Source organism: Medicago sativa, chromosome 7, assembly GCF_051527215.1.
Source record: "Medicago sativa cultivar Bolivia chromosome 7, Bolivia_mono, whole genome shotgun sequence".
Classification (NCBI taxonomy): Eukaryota; Viridiplantae; Streptophyta; class Magnoliopsida; order Fabales; family Fabaceae; genus Medicago; species Medicago sativa.
Window position 1 is genome coordinate 82,059,370 of NC_140755.1, and position 26,242 is coordinate 82,085,611.

At 35.0% G+C, this 26,242-nt stretch overlaps 1 protein-coding gene and 1 long non-coding RNA gene across 4 annotated transcripts; both read right to left on the reverse strand.

Moving 5' to 3' along the window:
* Window positions 1-828: 828 nt before the first annotated feature.
* LOC146909226 (chalcone synthase) lies at window positions 829-2,864 on the reverse strand. Its single transcript, XM_085724929.1, has 2 exons — window positions 2,547-2,864; window positions 829-1,985 (listed from the first exon to the last, which is right to left on the reverse strand). The coding sequence occupies exons 1-2, from the start codon at window positions 2,722-2,724 to the stop codon at window positions 988-990; spliced, it is 1,176 nt and encodes a 391-aa protein (XP_085581055.1). The 5' UTR covers window positions 2,725-2,864; the 3' UTR covers window positions 829-987.
* A 1,747-nt stretch (window positions 2,865-4,611) lies between these two features.
* Window positions 4,612-7,946, reverse strand: LOC146909227 (uncharacterized). 3 transcript variants are annotated; one of them, XR_015018259.1, is made up of 5 exons: window positions 7,650-7,946; window positions 7,184-7,214; window positions 6,941-7,072; window positions 6,745-6,812; window positions 4,612-5,017 (listed from the first exon to the last, which is right to left on the reverse strand). It is a non-coding gene; the product is annotated as an uncharacterized LOC146909227 (long non-coding RNA). The 3 variants fall into 3 exon arrangements; XR_015018258.1 differs by having other exon boundaries at window positions 7,184-7,239; XR_015018257.1 differs by lacking the exon at window positions 7,184-7,214 and having other exon boundaries at window positions 4,685-5,017.
* Between the last annotated feature and the right edge of the window lie 18,296 nt (window positions 7,947-26,242).

Here is a 26,242-nt window from a genome sequence, read left to right on the forward strand (position 1 = left end):
TTGAATTGTGGCAAATAGTGCATTGTGATTGGTTGCTCTTTATTCTTGAAGAATTCTTGATGTTATTTTTCTAGAGATATAACATTGCTCGTGTAATTTGGACCAACTGAAAACCGATCCAAATTAAACTGCATTAAATTGAATTCATTTTATTTTTTATTTTTTAGAGACATCAAAACCAAATCGAACGACAAGTATTTTAATATTTGAATCAGATGATTTTTTGTCTCATAATCGAATCATACGTAAACAACCCTAACCGGAAGTTCCCTAAAAAAAAAAAAAAACCCTAACCGGAAGTGTAAGTGTCTACAAAATATTTTTCAATAATGTTATATATGTGCAACACATCAAATTATTATTTTGCATTTTTTATAACGAAAATACATCGATAGTTTTTTTTTTTTTAAGAAAAAATACATCGATAGTTAAAACGGTTAATTGAATATATCATCATTCTTTTGCCTATATTTACCATATTGTTTTGATAAAATGGTCAAGTACTATAAATAATATTATAGAACAGATAAAATAAAGCGGATGTATTCTTTTTTTTCCTTCAAAAAAAATAAAATAAAAAGTAGTGAGAAAATGTGAGGAGTGTCAACACCAAACTTTCTAACCCACGTCTTGCAGCACATTCTTTTTAATTAATCAAATACTGCAAGTTGAAAAATGTCTGTTAAAAATTGTATTGTTTAGCATTATTTGAAAAATTATATATGCATTAAGTGAAATAATTTCATTGCAAAAACATTAATTATTTTACATTACATTACATGAATTTCAAAAAAAAGAAAAAGAAAAAACATTACATTATACGACTAGTTAAAATCATAGTAACAACCTCTCAAAAATAAATAAATCATCATAGTAATCAAAACACAATATTATCTCAAACTTTTATTTGAGCAATGCCTTTAGAGTTCGTTCTCGGTTCTTAATTGCAACATGCAAATTTTATTTCCCCATATCTATCAATCAAATTCAACCCTGAACCGGAACACTATGAAGCACAACTGTCTCAACGGTTAAACCCGGTCCAAACCCAAACAAAACACCCCATTCCAACCCTTCACCGGTTGTAATCTTTCCTTCCTCCTTAGACCTCCTCCTCATTTCATCCAAAATAAACAAAACACAAGCACTCGACATATTTCCATATTCACTAAGCACGTGCCGAGTGGACCGGAGTTTCTCCTCCTTAAGACGGAGTTTTTCTTCAACCTGATCTAAAATAGCCGGTCCACCTGGATGTGCAACCCAAAAGATCGAATTCCAATCACTTATTCCAATTGGTGCAAAAGCTTCAACCAAACTCTTCTCAATATTCTTTGAGATAATCCCAGGAACATCTTTCAAAAGATGAAAAGTGAGCCCCACTTCACGGAGATGTCCGTCAATCGCGCCATCAGAATCAGGAAGAATAGTCTGAGCAGCCGAGACAATCTCAAAAATCGGACGCTCAACAGTTAAATCTGGATCCGCACCAATAATCATTGCTGCGGCTCCATCACCGAAGAGCGCCTGTCCAACGAGTGAATCTAAATGAGTATCTGACGGACCACGGAAAGTAACTGCGGTGATTTCAGAACAAACAACAAGAACTCTTGCATTTTTGTTATTCTCAGCAAGATCTTTCGCTAAGCGGAGAACTGTGCCGCCTGCGAAACAACCTTGTTGATACATCATGAGACGTTTGACAGATGGTTTTAGGCCTAAGAGTTTGGTGAGTTGATAATCGGCACCAGGCATGTCTACACCAGAAGTGGTGCAGAAAACGACGTGGGTGATTTTGGATTTTGGTTGACCCCATTCAGCTATGGCTTTTTTTGCAGCATCTTTACCTAGTTTTGGTACTTCAACTACCACTAAGTCTTGTCTTGCGTCTAGTGATGGTGCCATGTATGCACACATGTTTGGATTCTCTTTCAGAAATTCTTCTGTTATGTGCATGTAACGTTTCTTTATCATCGATTTCTCACCTGAAAAAAGCAAAAAGTTCAGAAAAGTCCAAAAAGAAAAATACAAGAGATTTTATAATGTAACCATTACATCAAGGTTTTTGATGTTTTTACAGCAATCAGATTAGTTACATTCAAATGTACTCATTTTATGCAATATCAAAAATTGTGACATGAAAAGGACAATGATGAGTATGACTAAAAACTGGAGTGTAACATGATTATGATCATTATACTAATGATTACGGATTTTTTTAAAATGTTATTGGAATCTAATTTGTGACACAAACTTTTCTAATGTTTTTGAGTCTATGATGAAATTGCAATCACACAAAAAGTTAACTACAAATTATCTACAATATCAACGACTGCGACACAACGTGTCTAATATCAAAGATTGCGACACAACATGTAACATGAAATTTTGGCTATGATAATTTTAGATAATTCACAACAAAAAGTGTCGGTTTCTCATAGGTAAAATTCCTCAAAAACAGCTATAATCTATGAAAAATGTAACATTAAAATCATAAGAAAAGTTTATATGAAATAATACATGCAAGTTAAGATTTAGAGACATACACATGCGCTTGAATTTTTCCTTAAGATCAGTCATGTGCTCACTGTTGGTGATACGAAAGTAGTAATCAGGATATTCAGCTTGAGTTACACAGTGAGAAGGAGTGGCAGTGCCAAAAGCCAAGATAGTGGCAGGGCCATTGGAACGTTGAGCCTTACGAATCTCCTCCACAGTCACCATTGTTGTGGAGAATAACTAGCTAGAAGGGAACAAAAGAATGTAAGGGTGCAAAGATTATAATAAAAAAATGAGATTTGGTGAGTTAAGAGTAGTAGGAGAATTTGGAAGGGGAATCAGGTTTTTAGTATTGTTGATTTGGTGGATTCAATGGGGAAACATAGCTCCTATAAATATATTTTTGATATGGGAAGAATTGAGGTGGACAATACATGCAAAAACCAGGGAGTGAGTAGGTTTGAGGGACGGATAGATTAGAAGACACGTGTCCTTGGGTATTCTGATTAAGATGTGGTAGATATGGAGCCACATACTAAAATTAAATCAACAAATGATGGTAATTATTATCCTTTAGCTGTATAAAAGTATTTTTCTCTTTTTTTTCAAATAATCTGACGACTATGAATTCATCCGACTATGAATTCATCTTTTTAAAAGAAACAAATGGAGTATTCGGAGGTGAGATTTAGCCTGGGAAAGGCTAGTTGCTTCCCATCATGGGAAAGTTGCTTTTTAACCATCAGATCATATGATGTGCATAGTTTTATGGTAGACAGTCAATACTAGATTTTTTCTGTAGGTTCATCATATTGATCCTGTTCACATACCCAGAAAGAAAAAACCATTTCACTGTCTTCTCCAACCCAAAATTCATAGAGCATACAATGTTGGCTATTGTCCAAAAATCAAACTAGATTCAACCCATTTTCCTAAATCTAATAAGCTTCAAACAATTTTCCTAAATCTAATAAACTTCAAATTATTTTCCTAAATCTAATTCCCAAATCACAGACAAAAGCTACGGTTATTTATTCTCCACAAATCAATGGAGATAAAAATGAAATTACAGTTTTTGAATACTAATCAAATATTGCAGTACATGTTCAATGGCGTTCTTTATGGTTAAATTTTGAACATTTATGATTTTGTCCATTTTCCAGATTGTAGGGTATTGGATTGGGAACATATAGAAACCATATGAGTTTGGGATAGAAGTGGTTCTGCAAATGAACGCATAATTTGTTTTGTGTTTGAGAATTGAAAAATTGGGAAAAGAGAAGAATGGATTTTGAAGTTGAACGGTGGAGAAGAATGAATCAATATGAATGGGTTAAAACAAAAATTTGGATGAACTAGAAAATTTGGGTTTTTATTTCAGATGCGTGCAAGAGAAAGTGAATAGTGGTAGAGAATGATGTAAAAAAAATATTGTGTTGAGGGTCTATGATTAAACTATATTCTTCGCTTGATCTAACCGTTAAAAACAACTTTCCCATGGTGGGAAACAACTAACCTTTCCCATGCTAAATCTCACCAGTATTCGGAGGTTAAACCCAATCCTTAGATATATTATGTAACTAGACTTTTCACCCGTGCTGCCGCACGGGTCATTTTGACTATAATATATGCTTTTCAGTATTTGTCAAAAAAAGAAGAGGTTAAACATTTTACATGCTTTTCTAGTGCTTTCTATGAAGCACAAATACTTCTCATATTTGGCGTGTCCCAATGTCAGATATGTATCATGTCCGATATCAACACGACATCGACACATAAGATTATAATGAATTATACCATTTTCTTAAATTATTATCGGTATCGACGTGTCTGAACTTTACAGTGTTTTTGATAATATATAGGCCTTATTTACCGGCATGTGTAGGCCTTATTTTTCTTTATATCATAATTAGCTTCAAATGTCAATTACTTTAATTTACAATTTCAATGCTTCTTTATTTCACTATGTCGCACGTGGACTTCAAATCGAAGAAGAAATAAATCAAAAGTAACTAAAAGATCCCCTGCATATCCAAAAATCAATATACATTCCTCAACATACTTATAACAGTGATTGCACTTTTCAAGTTCAAATAATAAAGATGTAGAAGATGGCATGAAATCATTTAGTTGATACAAATGAAAGTTAATACAAAAATATTTAGACAGTGAAAGGGATCTAAAATTCACTTTCCAATCCTTCACATATTAAAATTACTACCAATGGTTCCAAATTACAATTGGTTCTCTTCATTGCAATCATCTAAACTTAATCAAAATTTTGCAAGTGCAAATAGAATCAACATTATATAATTGGTGACTAATTGATTCCATTAACAACAATACACCCCCAATGGCAGCAGGCTGCACAAAACTAAAGAACCCAACCATGAACATCACCTACTCCCCCAACAGCAGCAGGTTGCGCTAACACAGACCTGGGTTGTCCACAACAGACCTTTGCAGGAACAAACAGAAGTTGTTAACAGCACCCTCCAGGCTACATTGCACACCAAGACTATATAAAAAGAAATTGGAACTGTGAACAAAACTACGTAACAACACCCCCAAAATCTTACTGTAACTACACATACCATGCTAGTTCATATTCATACCCTTTACTGTAACTACACTAAATATATTATGCAGTCACATTTCCATCAATTGATAAGAAATTGCAAGTACATATTAAGATAAAGAAAGCATCAAAATTGTAACATCTAAGAGATAACAGAATAAGGGGAGAAAACATCGTTAACTAACTAAAAGACAGACACAAAACACTTGCCATTAAGTCTATATGATTTCTCTAAAATATAACATGATCTCTTTTGCCATCTGCTAGAAGTTTTCAGAGTGAAAATCAAATTAATGTATATTTTCAGAATTAGAATAATAAATATTGCAAGATAGCCACAGGCCCAGACCACACATAGCAGCAAAACTGGTACAGAATGACACAATAACAGAAATGCAGGCAGTGAACTGCATAATAACATGAACTCCCAAACAGCCGAGACAAACCCCACAAAAGACCACATAACCTACCCTATTTGAATACAAACTTTGGGATCCCAACACCTTATATCAATTATCAATATATGCCCTATGTGACGGTTATATTTGTGTGATAAAAACACTTAATGTGAAATCTTACTTCAACATCAACAAATCCAAGATGTAATTATGCCATTTTATTCCTACATCTGCAATTTTTAAAAAGTAACATTCCACACTAACTCCAAGATGTATGTTATGTGGGTTGCAATAAGATTTGCATATGCTACCAAAGTCAATTCATGAAAAAAAAAATTGCTATCATATAATTTGATGAGGTAAAACTTTCAGAAAGTATGAAATCAATAACATGTAGAAATGATAGATCATACAATGCTAGTTAGCTTATTGCACCACAAAGCAAATATTGAAAATCAACAGAAGCAAACAATACATGGTTCTTTAATTTTCAATGCAAATCAAGATGGCTTGATTTGAGAAGAATGCTTGCAAGAACAAAATGGACAGATGCATAACTAATCAAAGTTTGATCGGTTGCAATGAATTTATAACCACTTTGAGCAGGATTCAATTTTTTAGTAATTCATACTTTTCAATTTTAATCATTTCAAAAGCATCATATTCTTCACTCTCTCCATAGGCTGTAGATTAACCCAACAACCAAAACTGAAGGAAGTAAATTAGGCTCATATCATGAAAAGATCATAGTGAAAAAAAGAACACTTTACATGCTAAAAATATTATAAAGAACATCAGCCAAATCCTATTAAATTGAAGGAAATACATAGAAAATAATGCAGAAGTCTATATTTTAAGAAATAAAAAAAGCAAAAATATTAAACAATTCTGAAATGGCTTTCAAGACAACATAAAATTTTTGCTTATGATCACACAAATGCGGTCCAATATTAACTTAGTGCATTTAAAAGAACATATAGCTTTCAAATACTAACCAAATATTTTAACTCAAATGACAAAAAAGAGAATCACAGATTCATTATACAAAAATGTTAAATAGTCCTTGAAGCTATTCAACCTCTACAATAAGAGATTGATAGTTTTTAGAAAATGACTTACGGTCATCACTTACCCATAGCTATTTGACATTGTAGCCTTCAAATTTGATAATTTCACAATGTCAAAATCAAAGAAAAATATCCTATTTAGTTGCTCTCAAAATCACAGAGAATGATATGATACCATACGATAAGCACATCTAAGACTTACCTCAATGGTGGAAACCGAATCGTCAGAAAAGTAAGAAGGCTTCACAATTAGGTTTTCCAATGCACTCTCTGAAGGAAATAGTTATTGTCAGAAACTATTAAAATCAAATAACCATCTATTTAAAAGCTTTAAGCCAGGAGTCTAATTTATCTATCCAAACTAACAAAACTTTTTCTGGAGAGAATAGTAAATTCACCTGGCTCTCATATTGCTGTCAGGACAGTAAATTCTCTCTGTGAATATACTGCTGAACACCGTCCAACATCAAAAGCATCCCTCTGCACTCAATCCAAACTACAATACTTTCTGATTGCATCAGATTCAACCCCTAAAACTCAAAGATCACAGCTGTCAGGACCACAAAACAAAAGCTTGAAGCTAGGTAGAGTGAATTAAAAAGGGAAAAGGTATATAACTGAATCAAAGATCAGATTCATACCTTTTTTATCATCTTGTTTGAGCAATTCCTACTATTCGAAAAACTTAAATGAAGTTCTAAATAATTTCAAAAAAAATGGCACGTCAAGAAGAATTGACAGAAAGCAATGAAAAAAAGAACAAAAACAACAATAATTTTATATATGATTCCTGTGTTAAATTGCAACTGCTGCTATTGTTTTTGCACGGTTAGTTTTAGTGAAAAAAGGGCACTAAAATTTAAATGAAAATTGCACAGGGCTCTTGCACACGGTATTGAATTGAGACTGAAACACAGAGAAAGAAACGAAAATACAACAACTAACAATGAAAAAAAGAACAAAAACTATTCTAACAATGAAGAAAAAGCTGTAATTCACACAATCACATATCAAAATCAACGATTTTCAAACCCTAATGTCAAATTTGAAATTAGCAAAATTCACACAATCGATATGAACATGAATCGGTGGGAGAAAGTGAGTTACCGGTGACAGTTACGAAGGTCATTTGTAGTTGTGGCGGCAGTTGCGGAGTCGGCGAGATGTGCGTGGATCGGTGAGAGAAATAGATTTTCCAGCGGGATGTGCGAAGAATAACCCTATGTGTTGTGTTAGGTCCTCGTTACAAACGTCGAGACTCAGAGCCATGGACCTGCCGCCGAGTTCACCGCCGGTGAAGGGAGGGGATGAGGAAGGAAGAAGAGAGAGGAAGAAAATTCAGAGAAAGACAGATGGAAGGGTAAATAAAAGATGGACTTGAAGAGAGATAAGTTCTGCTTTGTTGGAAAATTAAGAAAAAGTAACGTGGGAGACAAAATGCTAGATGAGAGTAAATGCATGTTATTTACGATGCAAACAATAAGTTGAAGGGAATTTGAAATTCAAATTTGGAAGAGGAGGGCACCAGATTAACCAAGTAGGCCCGCATTAAGTGTGGTTAGGTGGGGCAAAATGTGTTTAGCGCCAAATAAGCTAGTTTTAGGGTTTTGTTAGTATTGTTTGCAAATGTACCTTTGGATTAGATATAAAGATGTTTCAACTAACCGAGTTAAATTTATGGGACTTATTGTTACTATAAAAGTAAATAAGTTAGGAAATTAATAAAATTTTTATAAGAAAAACTAATACTTTAAATTATTTTTTATGAGGGAATACTTAAAATTCTTTTGAAATTCCTATAAGAAAAGAGCAACGATATTTATACAATCATTTTATAATCATTTGTTAGGCAACTCTTTTATATTTCTATCGTGTTTTTACTCTCTCTTTCACTTTCTCTCTATTGTTTTTCTTCCAACAAAAAAAAACGTAGAAATGATTGTCTTAAAATTGTCACTAAAATAGTTGTACAAATATTATTCTTCCCAAAAAGTTTCTTTTGAAATTCGAATCATTATGATTACATCCATCTCTAAATATAAAATCTTTTTAAGTTTTTTCTTGGTCTCTTTTTATAAATTTCTTTTAAATTTTTAATTGTATTAATTGTTTTTTATCAACATACTCATATATGTGTGTGTGTTTTTTTTTTCTTCAGTGGCTATATATATATTTGTCTTATCTTGTTTAAATCAGTTTGACATTGACTAAATCTTCATGAAAAGTTCACATTTCTTAGGAGGCTCAATTTTATGTTGTGAATCTTTATCGATGGATGACTTAGAGAAATACAATAAAAGATTTTGGTAGAACCATGACCTTGAAGTTGCAAACACGATATGGGAAGGTGCAAACAAAAAACGGGTATGGAAGGACTGCAGTCAACATTTCAAGAAGGCAAAGCATAGGGATCAAGATGGAAAAAAAAAAAACATAGCAGAATAATACTGTACATGTGAACAATGAAGATCATCATGTCATTAAAAAAGAGAGGATGGGGCAATCACTCCAAGAGAAAGAAACTCTCCAAACTTATTGTAACAAATACGTTTGAGGCAAGTACAAGAAACGAAGAGAGAGAGAGAGAGATGATTGAAGATTGTGAGATTGTGAATTTATGGGGGAATAAAAATCCCAATTGGTATGTCAAGCCTTCTCAAGGCATGTCAGGTGGCATGACTATTGTTTGGGGTTGATGAACTTGTTAAAGTTAAATATAAGGAGTAGATGGAGATAAATTTAAGGTGGATATGAGCTCTATTTTCTTATTGACTTAAGTTTTTTAGACTTGTTTTGGTGTCTTCTACGACAGACCGAAGGTTGATTGATGGTAGAGTTTGAATGAGTGGTGGAACAACTTATTTTTGGGTGTTTAATTGGGCTCAGTTGTGGTGATGAGAAGATGAGGTGATGTTCTTAGGGGTTTTGTCAGGTTTGATGATTTTTGGAGGGGTTTGCTGTGAGTAGTAGGCAATAGGTGTTTGAATTTTATTTATGTGGTCATTCGCAATGGAGTTTGAGAGTTTGACTCAAGTTTTGGTTTCTACTAGTTTGTGGGGGTTTAGCTAGGTTTTGGTGTTGGCTTTGAGTTTTGAGGTTTGTTTTTTATTGGTGTTGGTGGTAGGCTTCAGTGAAGTCGTATCTTTATTGGTATTTAATGTACGTTGTATGAATTTTCTTTTGGGTGATCCGCTTATATATGACGTCCTTTGCTATGTAGTTTAAGATTGTCTGTCTGTTCATCTTGTACAAAGATTTGATTATTAATAAATTTTGTCGTTAAAAGAAAGAAGGTGGATGGAGATAGTTTTCAAAGTCTTTGTGTGGAAAACCCATTTGGATTGCTCTGATGGTGTTGATTTATGTTCTTGGAGTGTGTTCTTCCTCAATGTTCCAAGTTTGATTCTCTCATGTGTCAATTTGAGTAGGCTAGTTTACCTTCTTAAAAAAAAAGGTCTTCGTGTGAAAAAGGATATGGTGGAGTATTTTTACCTCGTCAATGTGTATTTCCCTTGTTCAATTGCGGGAAAGAGGAAACTACGGAATGATCTAATGGGGCACAAGAATGGAAATGAAAAATGAGAGTGATGTCGTTTTTGGAGAAGTCTTTTGAAAGAAACCATTTCTTGTGATTTTAATCAAGAGAGGATTATGAATGCTTTATCCAAAAGTTAATATTTAGTCGTTGGGATGAAAAAATACAACAATGTTGAAAATTGGGGTGTTACAAACTTACAAATCATAAGAGGAGTTCCATGATTTTTTATTTTTTTTTAAAGAAGAGGAGTTCCATGATTATCAGGTTGGAAATTAAAACAACCACATAAGTGAACTGTACATTACATCTTACTTTTTTTTTTTGAATTATACATTACATCTTACTAATACATCAGGTTTATGAATACTCTCATTTATAGTTGCTCAACATCCACTTTTTCATATCTAATGGGAAACCGTTCTAACCAACCCGTCACTAACATTTATTAAATGTTGAACGGGACCTTAAAACTCTATGAGCCTACAACATTAGCTCATCCCGTAGTTAAGCTAACTCTTTGACCATTTTCTTTTCACCAAACTCTTTGATAATTATTTAACCCAAATTGTGTGTGCATGTATATAATCGACTTCTGAAGATTTATTGCTTAGATTTGAAGATTAATTGCTTAAATATGAGGTAATCTTTATGTTGATTCCGATTACTTGTTTAAACAAACGCATACTAGACTAAAAAATTCAGAAGAATTTCCCAGATAGAATTAAATGCCACCTTCCCATCTGGATAATCTTTTCCTAATTTATATCATATGCTTATTCAAAGGGGATATTTTTTTTTTTTGGTAGTGATTCAAAGGGGATTTATGTGTCTTACAAGCAATATAAAGAGATAATTTTTCAAAGCTGTTTTAAAAATTAGGTTCGATTCAGACATGAGAAAGATGTGATAGTCGAAAAATTTGCATAGAAAGTAAAGCAACATTCATGCATCATCTATGTAGGACTGCCCAAATCCTAATATTTTTTATTGATAGTTGTTTATGAATATTTTTGTGATACTGTTCCTAAAGAAGTAAAAAAAAAAAAATAGTATTAAAACATTCAAGATGGATTGCTTAAAGAATAATTTTTTTTTTGATGAATGTTTACGAAGATTTGTGATGTAGTTCAAAAACTAACAATTTAATATCCGCGATGTAATGTTTAGGACGTTAATTCATAATGTTCCATGTTGAAATATTCTATTTTCATGTGTAAAATCATATTTTAATGTCCTAAACATGTCTGTAAAAAAATCATGAAAACCTCTAGATCTCTTTTCTAAACTTAGGTCTACACAAAAAAATAGGAGGTAAATAATAGGAAGACAATGTTATTTTTCAAATTTCACGTATATTACAAGGTCAATTTGGATAATTAATCATTTAACATTCAAGCATCCTTGTATAATCACAGTAACATTCTTGAACATTGTTTAAGTGGTGTTAGTTTAGTGGTCAGAGTTTAACTTTAAAATCGTAAAGGACACAATTTGAATCCTACTCGGGACAATTGTAATTTGGCCATTAGTGCCACTATTATTAATAAAATTTCTCCTTTCCCCAAATTATTCTTTTTTTTAAAAATAATCTTGAATGTCATTTACACTTCAAGACAATGATTGAAATCTATAATATTTATTTGATCATAATAGTATAATTCATAAGCATGCTTACCTTTCGGGATCTGTTTCTCATTTTAGGTTAAATCTGTTAGTCTTTCTGACTGGTTTTACCCAAGGTTGTTTACCTTTCACTTATTTGGAATTCCTTTGTTAAAGGGGAAGCCAAAAGCTCAATATCTCAGACCCATTATTGATAGAATTAAGCTCAACATCTCAGACCCTTTATTGATGCAATTGAGAAGGCAAAGGAGCTGGGTTGGAGAAGTTTATGGATTGAATGTGAATCTCAGGTGTAACAGCCCGATTTTTCGTTAGATTTATTTTATTATTTATTTATGTGTGTTATATGTGCTCTTATGTGATTATTTACCTCTGTGTGTATTTTTGGTCGAGAATTGTAGAATTCGGTGTTAGAAGGGTATTTTAGTCATTTTGGACTTAGGGGTATTTTGGTCATTTTGAGAGTAGGGATAATTTAGTAATTTTGATGAGGATTATTTTAGTGCTTAGTGAGAGTTGTTATTTTACTAAGTGCTAGGGAGTTGTAGTAATTTATTTTATTACCGGTAAGTGACCGTTATTATTACATTTTACCGTTAAGTGAGTAGTAACATTTTAGGTTAGAATAGAAATGGGTTAGGCCCATTAGAAATTTGTGAGTTGAGCCTAATTAGGTGAAACCTATATAAACTTTAGTTTGTAGAGAAAATAGGATTTTACCAACATTTTCACAATTGAGAAGAGATAGAGATAGAGAGAAGATAAGGGTTGAAGAGGAAGATCTAGAGAGGGCTAAAGGAGGCTAGAGATTCAAGCTTTGGGAGCTAAAGTGAAGCCTTAGTGTTGATTGTGAAGAATTAAGGTAAGGGGGTTAGACTTTAATCATAATCTAGTAGTTTAATTTCTACCCTAATTCTTTGCATAATTGTGGTTAAGTGGTTAATTTGATTTTAGATGTAGAAATTCGTGCTTAATTTTAATGACATGATTATGTACATGAATTGGGTAATAATTGTGTTGTTGTTGTTGAATTTGTATGTCAAAATGGGCTTATATGCATATGACATGTTCTTGAGTGATATTGATGATGAATGATGTGGTAGTTGTTAAATTGTGGATAAATTCATGATCATATGTTGTTGTTGTTGTTAGATGTGTTGTTGTTGAATTGATGCATTGGGTATCATGATTTGGTGAATTATGAGGTGATTTGTTGTTGTTGTTGTTGAAAGTTGTGAGAGTTTTGGTGAATTGGTGAATTTTGATGAATTGATGTTGTGATTGTAAGTTGTATACATGTTTAAGTGTTTTGAAGTATATATGACCTATAAACACCTTTGGGATTAAGTTTTGGGGTTTGGAATGATCAAAATTGGGATTTTGGGGTGAAAAAGGGTGGAACCCGTAACAATTTTGCTGCAGAACTATGATAGTTCGCTTAAGCGAACGCCAAGCGAACACGTAAGCGAACCAACATGTAGGTTCTGACTTCAGTTCGCTCAAGCGAACCAGCCCTTCGCTTAAACGAACCTGCATAGGTTCAGCCACTTTTGAGTTTTCGTTTCGTGCACTTGTGGACCAATCCGAACTTCCTAAAATGTTTCTTTTGACTTGTTTAACCACTGTTTGTACACTTGATCCTACTGTAACTTCATTTGAATCAAATTGGACTTGGATTTGTGAAAATCACTTAACTTTTGAAAAATGGTCCAAAACGTCGATTTTTTCCGAAAACTCGTTTTCTTCGGAAATTGAAGTAGGATTAAGGTTGTATAATGTTTATGTGATTTGTAAAAATGGTTGTGATTGGTTTCATCAAGTCTTAGCATGTTTTGCTTTGAAAATGGGATTCTTTTGCAAAAATGACAAAGAGAGACGAACTTTGGGAATTTCATGCATTCGTCGTGTTTAGCCGGTGAAACGCAATTGTATGCTCTACTGCACTTATATGTGGTCTAGAGATATACTTAGTTGAGGCATTGAATCTTGTTTACTTGGTTTTGATTCAAAAGCTTCAATTATTTTAAAATGGTGAAGTTAGAGACGAACTTTGATGAAAATGGTTTTACGAGCCGAATGCTTTATGAATCCTCTAAGGATAGTTTGGTATGATTGTAAGAAGATGTTTGAATGATTGTTAAGTGAAGAATATGATGTTTGTTATCATGTGTTGTATTGAATGGAGTTGTTGAACTTTATGATAAAGTTGAATGTTGATGATAGCCGTTGAATATAGCCGATGAATTGTTGTGAACATATGCATAGTGGAGTGAGTCATATGTTCATGCATCATATGTCGTGTCGGATGTATATCCATATTGTCGTTGACTATAGCTTGATAATGATGTTTTTGTTGCATTATGGGTGACGACCTTGAGGAGATTTGGTACCACATGCATATATGTGTCGAGTTAGGCGCATACCATTATAGCATGAGTCTTGAATGTTGCATTTAATGATGAATGTAATGAAGGTGTGGTTGATGTATGTGTGATGAACGCATATACTTGTGTTATTCGGAAATGTTATGTGAATGAATATGTGGAGGTTAATTACTCATGTTATTAAGTGAAGAATTGAAATGATATACATATATGCCTAGTTGTTTGTATTGATTATGATTAATGTAATGCTAACCTCCAGTGATTTTGACCGCCTACCTGTCTGTATGGATGGGTAGACGCTGTGCAGGAGTAGTCACTTTCGGTGAGTGCTTGGATAGCGGGAGCTATCTCCGCTGTCGGTCGGAGTCGTAGGTTTAGGCTCTGATTAGGATCGTCGTGTCTTGTGTTTATTGTCGGATTTGTCTTATTTTGCTGAGATTTGTCCACTTGTTGGGACTTGGAGAATTTTTATATGATGATGTATTTTTGACCATGACATGTATAAGTTGGAGATATATGAATTGTATCCGCTGTGATTGTTGAGATGTTTTATATATGTATGATGAATTTTGGTTTTTCTTGAGACGTAGCGTCTATTTCTTGAATATTTGTTATATTCGCGTGTTTTATCGCTTTAATAGAAATAGGGCGTTACATCAGGCAGTTGAGCTTGGTCTCCCAAATTTTTGTACTCTTTTTTCTTATCAATATGTTTTTGACCTTTTATCAAAAAATAAATAGTATAATTCAAAATAAAGAAAAATAAGAGATTATATGTATATTTCTAATCCACTCTAGTATATTTTTGAAGCACCGAAATTGAGAGTATACTTTCATTCTTTCAAGAATGTTTTAGATTAGTTACAATTGTGAATGAACAAAAAGCTTCGTTAAAATTTAAGGTTAAATATGTTTTTGATCTTTATAAATATGTAAACTTTTCGTTTTAGTTCTTTTAAAACTTTTCTTCGACTTTGAGTCCTCCAAAAGTTTTTCATCTTCACTTTTGGTCTCTCCTTTTAAGTAAACTCATATGTATAATTCATTTTTTTAGGTTTAATTGATCATTTGGTCATCTAACTTATTTCTTGTTTTCAATTTGGTCCCATAACTCTAATTTTTTTTTTCCGGTCCCTCAAATATACCTCCATTAGTCAATTTGGCCCGCTTCTGTTTACTTTAACATGGACCAACGTTATAAGTGGTTCCTTCTGTTAACTTTAACATGGACCAACATTATAAGTGGTTTCATCGTAGACCTTGATTTTTATAACTTTAATTGTTTGATCTTTTGTTTTAAAAGAGAGCCGTTGGATAACACATGTTTATTATATCATAATGTGTATCACCAACAAATAATACTTTCTTACATTTCTTCATTTTCTTCACCTTCGTCATAATCATCATACACATTCATCCATCTTCATCTTTAAACCCAGAAAATCAAATATCAAACACTCAAATTCATCTCAAAAATCCAGAAAGCAAAACACTCGAGCGCTAAATCAACTAGAAAAATAAACATAAACAAACCAACCCAATTCAACTCTAGCGCTAATAATCAACTCGGCAACCCAGATACAACTTTTGAAGAAATGTAAAACCTAAACAACACTAAATCAAATTTTGATCAAATATGCCTTTTTTTTAACAAGAAATAAGTTTCGGGACTAAATGATCAATTAAGCCTTTTTTTAATAAAATTTTATATAAAAATTTATAATATTATAAAAATTTCTAAAAAAAAAACTAGATTTTTTTTAACAAAACATGAATTTTTATATTCTTGGCGGTTAAAAATTCATATTTAATTTATGTTTTGTTAAAAAATTCTACTTTTTTTTAGCGAGATTTTTACAATATTCTACATATTTTTGCACAATTTCATAAAAAATTACAAAAGTAAACTTAAAAGTAGTGACTGGAAATTTTATAGGGACTAAAAGTTGAAGAAATTTTTTAGAGTGACTAAAACAAAAAATTGATATATTTATAGGGACCAAAAACATATTTAACCCTAAATTTTATTCATAGAACTGAATGATTCATACCATTTCTTTTTTGTTAAATATGTTTTTGGTCCCTATAAAATTATGACATTTTAAATTTAGGGAAATGCTAACAATGGCACTTGTTTAGAAGTCAAAAGAATTTTTTTTTTTTTTTTTTTTTTTTAAGATTTGTGTATTCAACACATTGAAACTTAAAAAAAGAACTTTTTCTACATAAAATTTATAAATCAATTCCTTTTTTTAATCTTACCCGTAAATTTATTGTTTTAATTTATTTTTAATAGTTATTTTAGTCCTATGTGTTTCATCCATTTGCAATATTAGTCCTCAACGTTAAAAATCTATGAATTCTGCTCTTTACCCAAATGGATTTGCTCATTCCCAAAGTAAATGACCAAAATGCCCCTGCGTGAGTTAACTCACGCTAGTGTTATATTTGCGTGAGTTAACTCACGCTACGTGAGTTAAGTCACGCAGAGATTTACACAGGATTTACACTAGCGTGAGTTCGTGAGTTAACTCACGCTGAGATTTGCACTAGCGTGAGTTAACTCATGCTGAGAGTGAATGAGATTTGCCATAGCGTGAGTTAACTCATGCTGCGGGAGTTAACTCACTCAAGGACATTTTGATCATTTACTTTAGGAATGAGCAAATCTATTTGGGTAAAGAGCAGAATTCAAAATCTATTAACATAAGTGCAAACAAAATGGTGATTGGGCCTACGTCATGTGGACATTTTATTTGACATGGCATCCACTTTGTAAGTAAGTTATGTTATACCCTAATTTTGGACCTAAAAATACTAGCTCAACTCTTCTTTTCTTATATTTCAAGTCATTTGATATGTCTCTGATCAATTGCATCTTTCTCCGCCTCTTATTTCAATGTTATTTGCAAAATTCATGAAACAGGGTATTTTGGTCATTTCCTGCATTCAAACTCATTTCAGTCTTTGAAAATTGTTTGAGTCCTTTCAAATTGGTTTGTATAAGTACTTGCTTCAATTCCATGTTAAAATCCATTTCAAAAATCACATGTGAAGTCTTTGAGTCAGTTTAGCCCCTAGGGGCATTTCAGTCATTTCCTGTGTTAAAACCCTGTTTAATCCCTAGAAATTGTCTCTGAGTCTTTTAATTTGCTTGTATAAACTCTTGCTTTATTTCCCTGTTAAAACCACTTTAAAATTGCATCTGAGTCGTTTTGAGTCGTTTTAGTCCCTAGGGGCATTTTGGTCTTTTCACACGAAACTCTGGCAGAGAGAGGTTACTTTAAAGTACCTCGTTTAAGTAATTGGTTCATTTTAGTCCGTTTTGTTGTTTTTAATCGTTTCACTTTACGTTATTTTCAAATTACATTTTTTTACCAATTTTATTTTAATTACATTTTAATCCTTTTTGTCATTTTGCATTTTAGTCCTTTTAATTCAGTTTTTTTGCAGATTTGTCCAAAAGTTAGTTACAGGTCCAGGGACACTTGGCATTTTCTCATTGGTCCAGTCATCATACACATCACCTATAAAAGCCCAGTCACAGGCCAAGTCATCAGATTCACTATTCATTCTGTTACACATCATCACAAACACTTTCATTTTTTCTCTCTCCATCAAAACAGATCAAAACCACAAAAATCTCATGAATATTCAAGAACTTTCTTGAACATTCATCACTAAACCACCACTCTAACCTCCACAACAAATTTTTCCAGCCACCCTAACTAACTACAACAACCACAAATCATCATAATCCATCACTGTTCGTCGCCGTTCAACACCAATAGTGCCAAACCGAACCGGAACAGCCACGGAAACAAGGGAACCACACTGGATTTGGAGCAGATCGGACCAAAAAACGGAGGAAGTATACCGGAACCGCGTGAGGGAAGGGCGCTACAGCTGGAAACGCGACGGTAAGGAGGAAATCGGACCGGAATCACAAGGTAACCGTCTTTTCTTTTCCTCTCTTCATATATTGTGTTCAAATTGTTTCTCAAACTTCAAAGTTAGATCTACTCCGATCGGTACCTTATTTCGAAAAACTAAGCTCGGATCCGTAATAAGCATGAAAATGGATGTTTAAAACTATAAAAAAATTTGAATCCGAGCGAAAAAAAATTCCGACGCGGTGGTGCCACCACCTCACGGTGGTCGGCCACCGCGCCGGAGAAGAGGAACTCATCGGAGAAGAAAGAGTGGAGAAGAGAGCTTCTCACTCTAGAAAACCTTAGAGAGAGAAGGATTGGGAGAAAATGAGTTAAAACCGGTTCAGACCTATATATATGGCCATGAACCGGGTTGACCCGTCCCAGGACCGGCCCGCTCTCTCCCTAAGCCCTTTCTGCCATGCCTGTGTACGTTTTGCTTTGCACACCCCCCCCCCCCCTCTAGTGTGTTTGTGCTATTTCTTGCTAATTACACCCCTATCTGTCTAAAATTTTTCATAAAAAATCCCTAAAAATTTTCTATATGTTCTTGATCATTTTCTTAACATTTTGTGATGTTGTTATGTGTTAAGTCTTGGTTAAAAATATGTGTGGTATTTTCTTATTGATTGTTTACTATTTTGTTAAAATTTGTGAAGTTTTATATGTTCTTAAGCTCAAAAATCCCTTAAAAATTCTATAAAGATTTGTGTATGTTTCTTGTCAATTTTGTGATGTTTTTATGCAATTTGTTTACTGAAAATCTTAATAAAAAAATATTAGTACATTTTCTTGCTTTATTTCTTGATTTTATGTGAAAAATTTTACAAAAATTGTCTAATTCCTTTTCAAATCCTTGATAATTGTTTGAGGTACATGTTATGTGATTCTTGGAATTTTTAGCTACTATTTGTATATAATTTTGTTGCATGAGTGTGAATCTTGATTAGTTACTTGCTTTGCAAGTTATGTCTATAAATAAATAATGCAAATGTGTCTAAGTTCACTTGAAAATGTAGGGTTCATCATGTGGCTTTAATTCTCATTTTTAAAAACTGAGTATGTACCTTTGAAAAATGCATTGAACTATGAGAGTTATAAGCTATGTGTTTCTTGCATTCCATGGGTGAATTTTTAGTCATATTTTGCACTTGTTTTGGTTTTATTTTGTGTTAGTTTCCATGCTTTTGCTATAGTATTTTTCTTGCCTTATTTCTCTTTATATTATCATGTGCTACTAACCATTTTCTTGTGTTTCATGTCTCATACATTCCATAAGCATATTCCGTCATTCAATCTTGGCTCCATTTCTTGCACTTTAATTCTCATGCTAAAACTTAGAGATTTTGTAATTTCCTTTATGTTTTAAATTCTCGCAAGACCATAGCATGTATCTAGGCCAATGATGTAAATGGACAATGGACTCTAATGATGTACACCGACACAAGCACCGACACATGCACACACATCACATGGATATCTTTAGATATATGCTTAGGTTATGCATGTTTAGATGTATGTTTAGGATTGAATGTTTAGATGAATGCCTAGGATTTACACTTAGAAAAAATCATTTTCAAAAAAAATATGAACAATATCACTCAAATCATTTTCTAAATAAACTTTGGGATCAAAATCCCATTGATTTTCCTTTTATTTTCTTAATCAAATTTCAATGAAAATTAATCATACTTGACTTTTTCTAAAAATAACTAATCAAACCCCACTTTTTTTTCTTAAATCTCATGCCTTTAAGGCCTCTCAATCTCCATTCTTCAAAATTCCAATTTTCAAACTTAAAATCAACCAACAAAAACAAAAACATTTTTTGGAAGAGAACTACGGTGGATTTGATCCCTTAAAAGGGTACGTAGGCAAGGAATCAAAATTCCTTCAATTCAAATAAAATAAAAATTCAAACACTTTCTTCTCCCTCCAATTCTTCACTTAGCAAACTTTAGGTGTAAATATCATTTTTCAAATAGCATTTAAAAATAAAGCGCGCGCGTAGAAAATAAAGACGGTTCCTATAGGATACTATAGTCGTTATGGGTGCCTAACACCTTCCCGTAGCGAAAACAACTGACCTCGATTCTCAAGGGTTTTGCTTATTTTTTCCCTTCCCAAGAAAAAATAAGATATCAAAGGTTAAAAAGGTTCAAACGTAATCAATGTTTGACACCCGAAAACCAAGATAAAACAGCCGGCGACTTCACTGGGGAGATTCGAGAGTTACGCCTAGTCTTTATTTCCACGCTTGCGCTTTGTTTTTACTTGTTTCTTTTACTTGCTTTCCTATGTGAATAAATGTTTAAATTCTTGCAAACGTGTGGGGTGAGAATATCAAAAGTCCTACACCCGGGCTGAGTGAACTTAGGATTTAGGAGGGATATAATCGACAATTCATTCCGAGGGTTGCCTCGTGTATTGGATTATGCGATCAATCCCACATAGCTGAGGCATTTTGGGGGTGATGTTGTCGGCGCGTGTTGTCGCGTTTAGGCACTTTACTTCTAATTGTTCTATGACGCTATGAACCGTAGATAACCGAACCCATCCATGACCATTTTCTAGGATGTAGTGCGGAGGCTAAACCGAGTGTTGTCTCGAGTTTTAGTCGTCACGCGATACTACACTCAAGTTAGACCTTCTTACGGATAATCATGGAGCGAGTGTTTGTCTCGTGACACCATGATATACGTCGGAGAGGTTGCAACTTGGGAACCTTTTTAGAACCCGGTTACTATTATCCAAAGCCCTAGTTTCACCGGACACCGTGTCCACCCTTGACTCCTTGACTTTGAAACTCAACCCTCCATGTTTTCTCCGTACTTGAACATAATCATGCATACATGCATACATGCATAAACTTTTTCCATGCATTTATCGAAGGGCTTAGACAAATTGAATTTGTAAACATTGTAGGAATGGGGAAGACTAAGTCCTACAAGTTCAAGGAAGTGGATTTGGCTAGTTTGAGAGATTTGGCACTCAAGATCGAGGATCCGACTGGTTTCCGACATCGTTACGGGGCTTTACTTACTATTCTCCAGACTAATGTGGATGAGAAGCTTGTGCACACTCTAGTACAATTCTATGATCGGGACTATCGGTGATTCACTTTTCCTGACTTTCAGTTAGTGCCCACACTCGAGGCTTATTCTTGCTTGATGGATTTATCTATTGCTAAGGGGGTACCCTTCGCGGGACTTGAGAATCCTCCTACTCCATTGGTCATTGCTAAAGATCTCTATCTCAAGACTTCCGATGTTTCCAAGAATCTTGTCACTAAGGCTCACATCCGAGGGTTCACTTTGGAGTATCTACTTGAGAAAGCCAACCTCAAAACCACTTGTCAAGACACTCTTGAAGCTATTCTTGCACTCCTCATCTATGGGCTTATTCTCTTTCCGAATCTTGATGGCTTCGTGGACATGAATGCTATTATGATCTTCCACTCCAAGAATCCGGTTCCTACTTTGCTAGCTGACACATACCATGCTATTCACGATCGATCCGGCAAGGGCCGTTGATACATTCTTTGTTGTGTATCTCTCCTCCATAGGTGGTTTATTTCGCACATTCCGAAGTCTTTCCATGATAATCCAGAAAATTGGACTATTTCACAAAGGATCATGGCTCTCACCCCTAATGAAGTGGTTTGGCTCACTCCCGCTGCTAGAGTCAAAGAAATTATCTTCGGTGGTGGGAAGTTTCTTAATGTACCTCTTCTTGGTACCCGGGGTGGAATCAACTATAACCCGGAGCTCACCTTGCGACAATTTGGTTTCCCGATGAAAGAAAAGCCCATCAATCTTGCTACATCTCCTTACTTCTTTCACTACTCCAATGCACCCACAGGAATAAGAGAAGATTTCATGGAAGCTTGGTCTAAGCTTCGAAAGAAAGAGGTGAAGCATATGGGTGTGAGATCCGGTGTTGCTCATGAGGCCTATACACAGTGGGTGATAAATCAAGCTGAGAAGATTGGTATGCCTTACCCCGCCATGAGACATGTGTCTGCATCTATTCCAACCATGCCTTTGCCTCTACTCCCACCTACTCAGGAGATGTATCAGGAGCACCTAGCTATGGAGAGCCAAGAGAAGCATCAGTGGAGGACTAGATACTATGAGGCTGAGAACTTGATCATGACTTTGGATGGAAAAGACGAACAAAAGACTCATGAGGTGTTGACACTGAAGAAAGAGTTGGCTAAAGCTAGGAAGGAAATTGAAGAAAAATATAGGTTGCTTATGAGGGACTCCAAGAGGGCTAGGGGGGCCCGTAACTTCTATGCCCGATACTGCAGCTATGAGTCCGAATCTGAGGATGATGCTTCCACTTCCTATGCTTGAGGATTTCTTTTTCCTATTGTTATTTCCAGTTGTTTATGTTGTTTTACAGTTCAAAGTCTATCCCTTGGCTTAGTATTTCAAAGGGAATTACCTTGTAAGACTCTGTAATGCTTGTTTGTCTTGTCTGGTTTTGGTGTTTCAGTTGTTTAGTAATGCTTACAAGTTTCTAATTTGTCTAAAACCCTTCGATAACACACAAAAGAGTCTTTTTGCGCATTAACACATCTCATGCATCATATGCATTCATTGGTCACAAAAGACTTCTCTCGTGCCCATTGCCTCCTGGTTTTTTCCGCCGCAGTCTGAAAAGTGGCTCGTGCTCGCAAGGTTTACCAACTAGATAGAGTTCATCAAACAAGATTGTACAAGAGAAGAAACATGACTAACTTTGAAGAAGAGAATGCTCAGCTCCGTGCCGAATTGGCTGCTATGAAAGAAGACTTGGCTAAGGCTCATGACGCTATGTCTACCATGATGGCTGCACAAGAACAACCAGCCACATCTGTCCCGGCTTCCACTGAAGTGATTCCATCTATTCCACTGTCTACTGTGATGTCTGATGCTCGGTTTGTTATGCCCAATGGACGCCCTTATGGACTCTCAGCTTTCTATGCTCCTAATACTGCGGCTGGTATTTCTGGTATTGGCAATCAAGGACAGATTCATGTGACAACTTTTACTTCTACACCTACTTCTATGCCTCAAGTGACTACTATTGTTACCGATCCTATTGTACACACTGTGCAACAGGTAATTGATGTTGACACTCCGCGTGGACAAGACCCTATAATGGAGACTATGAGACAACAGTTGAGAGAGCTAGCTGGAGAACTCCGAGAGGTTAAGGCTAGCCGTGGGAACGGTGTTTCTGCTAAGGCTCGTGATCTATGCCTAGTATCCCGATTTGAGATTCCTAAGAAATTCAAAGTGCCAGATTTTGACAAATACAATGAAACTTCTTGTCCACATAGCCATGTCATTCGGTACGTCCGAAAGATGGCCAACTACGTAGATAATGATGCGCTGATGATCCACTGCTTCCAGGATAGCTTGATGGAAGATGCGGCAGACTGGTACACTGGTTTGAGCAAAGACAATATCCATACTTTTGAGGAGCTTGCTGCTGCTTTTGAAAATCATTATGAGTTTAACACCCGCTTGAAGCCAAATAGGGACTCTCTTAAGTCTTTGTCTCAGAAGTCAGATGAAACCTTCTGTGAATATGCTCAGAGATGGAGAGGGGCAGCTGCCCGTGTTTCTCCTCGGCTTGATGAGGAAGAGCTAACACAGACATTCCTGAAAACTTTGAAGAAAGAATATGTTGAAAGAATGATAGTCTCTGCTCCGAATAATTTCTCCAATATGGTTACTATGGGAACTCGTCTAGAGGAGGCTGTCAGAGAGGGTATCATTGTTCTTGAAAGGGGGGATCTTCAGCTAGTGCACCTAAGAAGTATGGTAATGGCCACCATAAGAAGAAAGAATCCGAAGTAGGGATGGTGTCTGGTAACCAGTCTACAGCTACTGCTCAGTTACCCCTGCCCAACCAATATATGCAGTACTCTCAACATCCTTTCTTCCCACCATTCTACCAGCAATATCCTCTGCGACAGGGTCAACCGCCAGTGCCCGTTAACGCCATTGCCCAGCAGGTACAACAGCAGCCTCCTGCTCAACAGCAACAGCAGCAACAACAGGGTCCTCGGCCCAAGACTTATTTCCCACCAATACCAATGCGGTATGCTGATCTGCTCCCAACTCTACTCGCTAAAGGCCACTGCGTCACCAGACCAGGCAAGCTTCCGCCTGCACCATTGCCTCCCAAGTTCCGACAGGATCTCACATGCGAATTCCATTAAGGCGCTCAGGGCCACGACGTGGAAGGTTGCTATGCTCTGAAATATGTTGTAAAAGATATGATAGACAGAGGACGGTTGACTTTTGAAAATAGTGTTCCTCATGTTCTTGACAACCCACTTCCAAATCATGGTGCTGTTAACATGATCGAGGCTTTCGAAAGAGTTCCTGTTCCTAGAGAGGCCCCCCATGCTGGATGTCCGTAATGTTGCTACTCCCTTGGTACTGCTACATGTCAAACTTTGTCAGGCTTCTTTGTTCAAACGCGATCATGCTTCTTGTTCAGAATGTCTTCAAAATCCTATGGGTTGTTGTGTGGTGCAAGATGATATACAGAGCCTAAGGGATGATAAACACTTGATTGCCAGTGATGTTTGTGTGATTGTGCCAGTGTTCCATGACTCTCCGGTTGAAAGTGCATCTCGGACAAGGAATGTTGAACCCTTAGTGATCAGGTTGCCTGGTCCGGTATCTTATGCCTCTACAAAGGCAATCCCTTACAAGTATGATGCAACTATGATTGAGAATGGGGTGGAAGTACCTCTGGTATCCCCAGCTACGGTTGATAACGTCGCCGGTGTAACGCCCCATTTTTATTCTAATATTTTAGTAGATGTGTGAATATTTTATATATGACTTTAATTGCTATATAAATGATTTTATGTGAAATATATGTTTTATATGATTTTTATATGAAATATGTTATGATGCAATTTTATTATATGAATATTGGGGTTGTGTATTATTTAAATGAATGTTGTTATTATTTGATAGAAATAATATGAGAAATAGAAATATTATAGAAATAGTATTTATTTTTGGTTAATGGGAATTAAGTGGAAATTAATAGAAATTAAGGGAGTTGGGTGAGAAAAGAAAAGAGAGATATTTTTGAAGTAAAAAGAAAGAAAAAGGGAGAGAAACATTTTCACGTGAAAACATTAGAAGAAAACCTGCTTTTGGAGAGAAAACCTAGAAGAGGCAAAGAGAGAGCTAGGAAGGAATCGATTGCGGTAGCTTGTCGTTTGGTGTTGCTGAATTAAGGTAAGGGTGGGATTCCTTTCAATAATCTTGATATATAATTTGAAAATTGATGAAATTGTTGTTCTTGAGTTTAGGGTTTGAGAGGTTATGTTAGATGATAATTTATGATAAAACATGTTGTTTAATTGTATGAATATAGGTTGTTTTACCCCTATGATGTATACTAAACCTGTAAACATTGTTCTAATTCATTTTGGGTGATTGAGGGATCAAAAATTGGGTTTTTGGAGTGAAAACTGGTCTTTCCCGTAAGCTGTGAATGTCCAAAATCGGGCCCCGAACTGCCAAAATCGGGCCCCGAATTCTGAGCTGATTTTTCAGCTTTGGTTCGACAAAAATCGGGCCCCGAACTGCCGAAATCGGGCCCCGATTTCCTGTCAGTCAAAACTGGAAAACACTCACTTTTTCGCCCGTTTCTGTTTTGAATTAGCTTTCGGTGTAAACATAAAAGTTGTAGATAATTGAGTTAGCTTTCTAATGGCCTTGGTTTGGAGTGGAAAAGATTTGTAGATTTTGAGTTATGATAAAAATAGTCCAAGTGGGTCTTTAGCAAAATTTAAGAAAACTTAGCATAACTAATCCCAAGTTAGTCCAAAAACTTATGGTTCGTTTCCCAACTTCAAACTTAAGTGTTAGGGCTTTAGTTGAGGTGTTTTATGGATATTTGACTTATGTTCTATTGATCAAAACTTAATTGCTTTTGGGGGATGTTTTAGACTTGAGCTGAATGTAATTGATTTATAAATACATGTTATGTTGTTGATTCCGTTGTTGACGTTGTTGTATCATCTAATGTCAAAGTTGGGGAGTGTGTCATAATTGTTTTAGGCACATATGTTGTTGTTGTAGTCGCTGTTGAAGTTGTATGTTGATATACACAAGTTGAGTCCATTTGCATACTCACATCTGTTGGGGGCTTATGCCCTGGAATGTTCATCATTCAACCCGTTGGGGGCTTATGCCC

What these genes read in the sequence shown, in the direction of transcription:
- LOC146909226 (XM_085724929.1), bottom strand. Translation starts at nt 2,724, where the DNA reads ATGGTGACTGTGGAGGAGATTCGTAAGGCTCAACGTTCCAATGGCCCT. An exon ending in GGAAAAATTCAAGCGCATGT is followed by an intron (nt 1,986 to 2,546) that starts GTATGTCTCTAA and finishes TGCTTTTTTCAG; the next exon opens with GTGAGAAATCGATGATAAAG.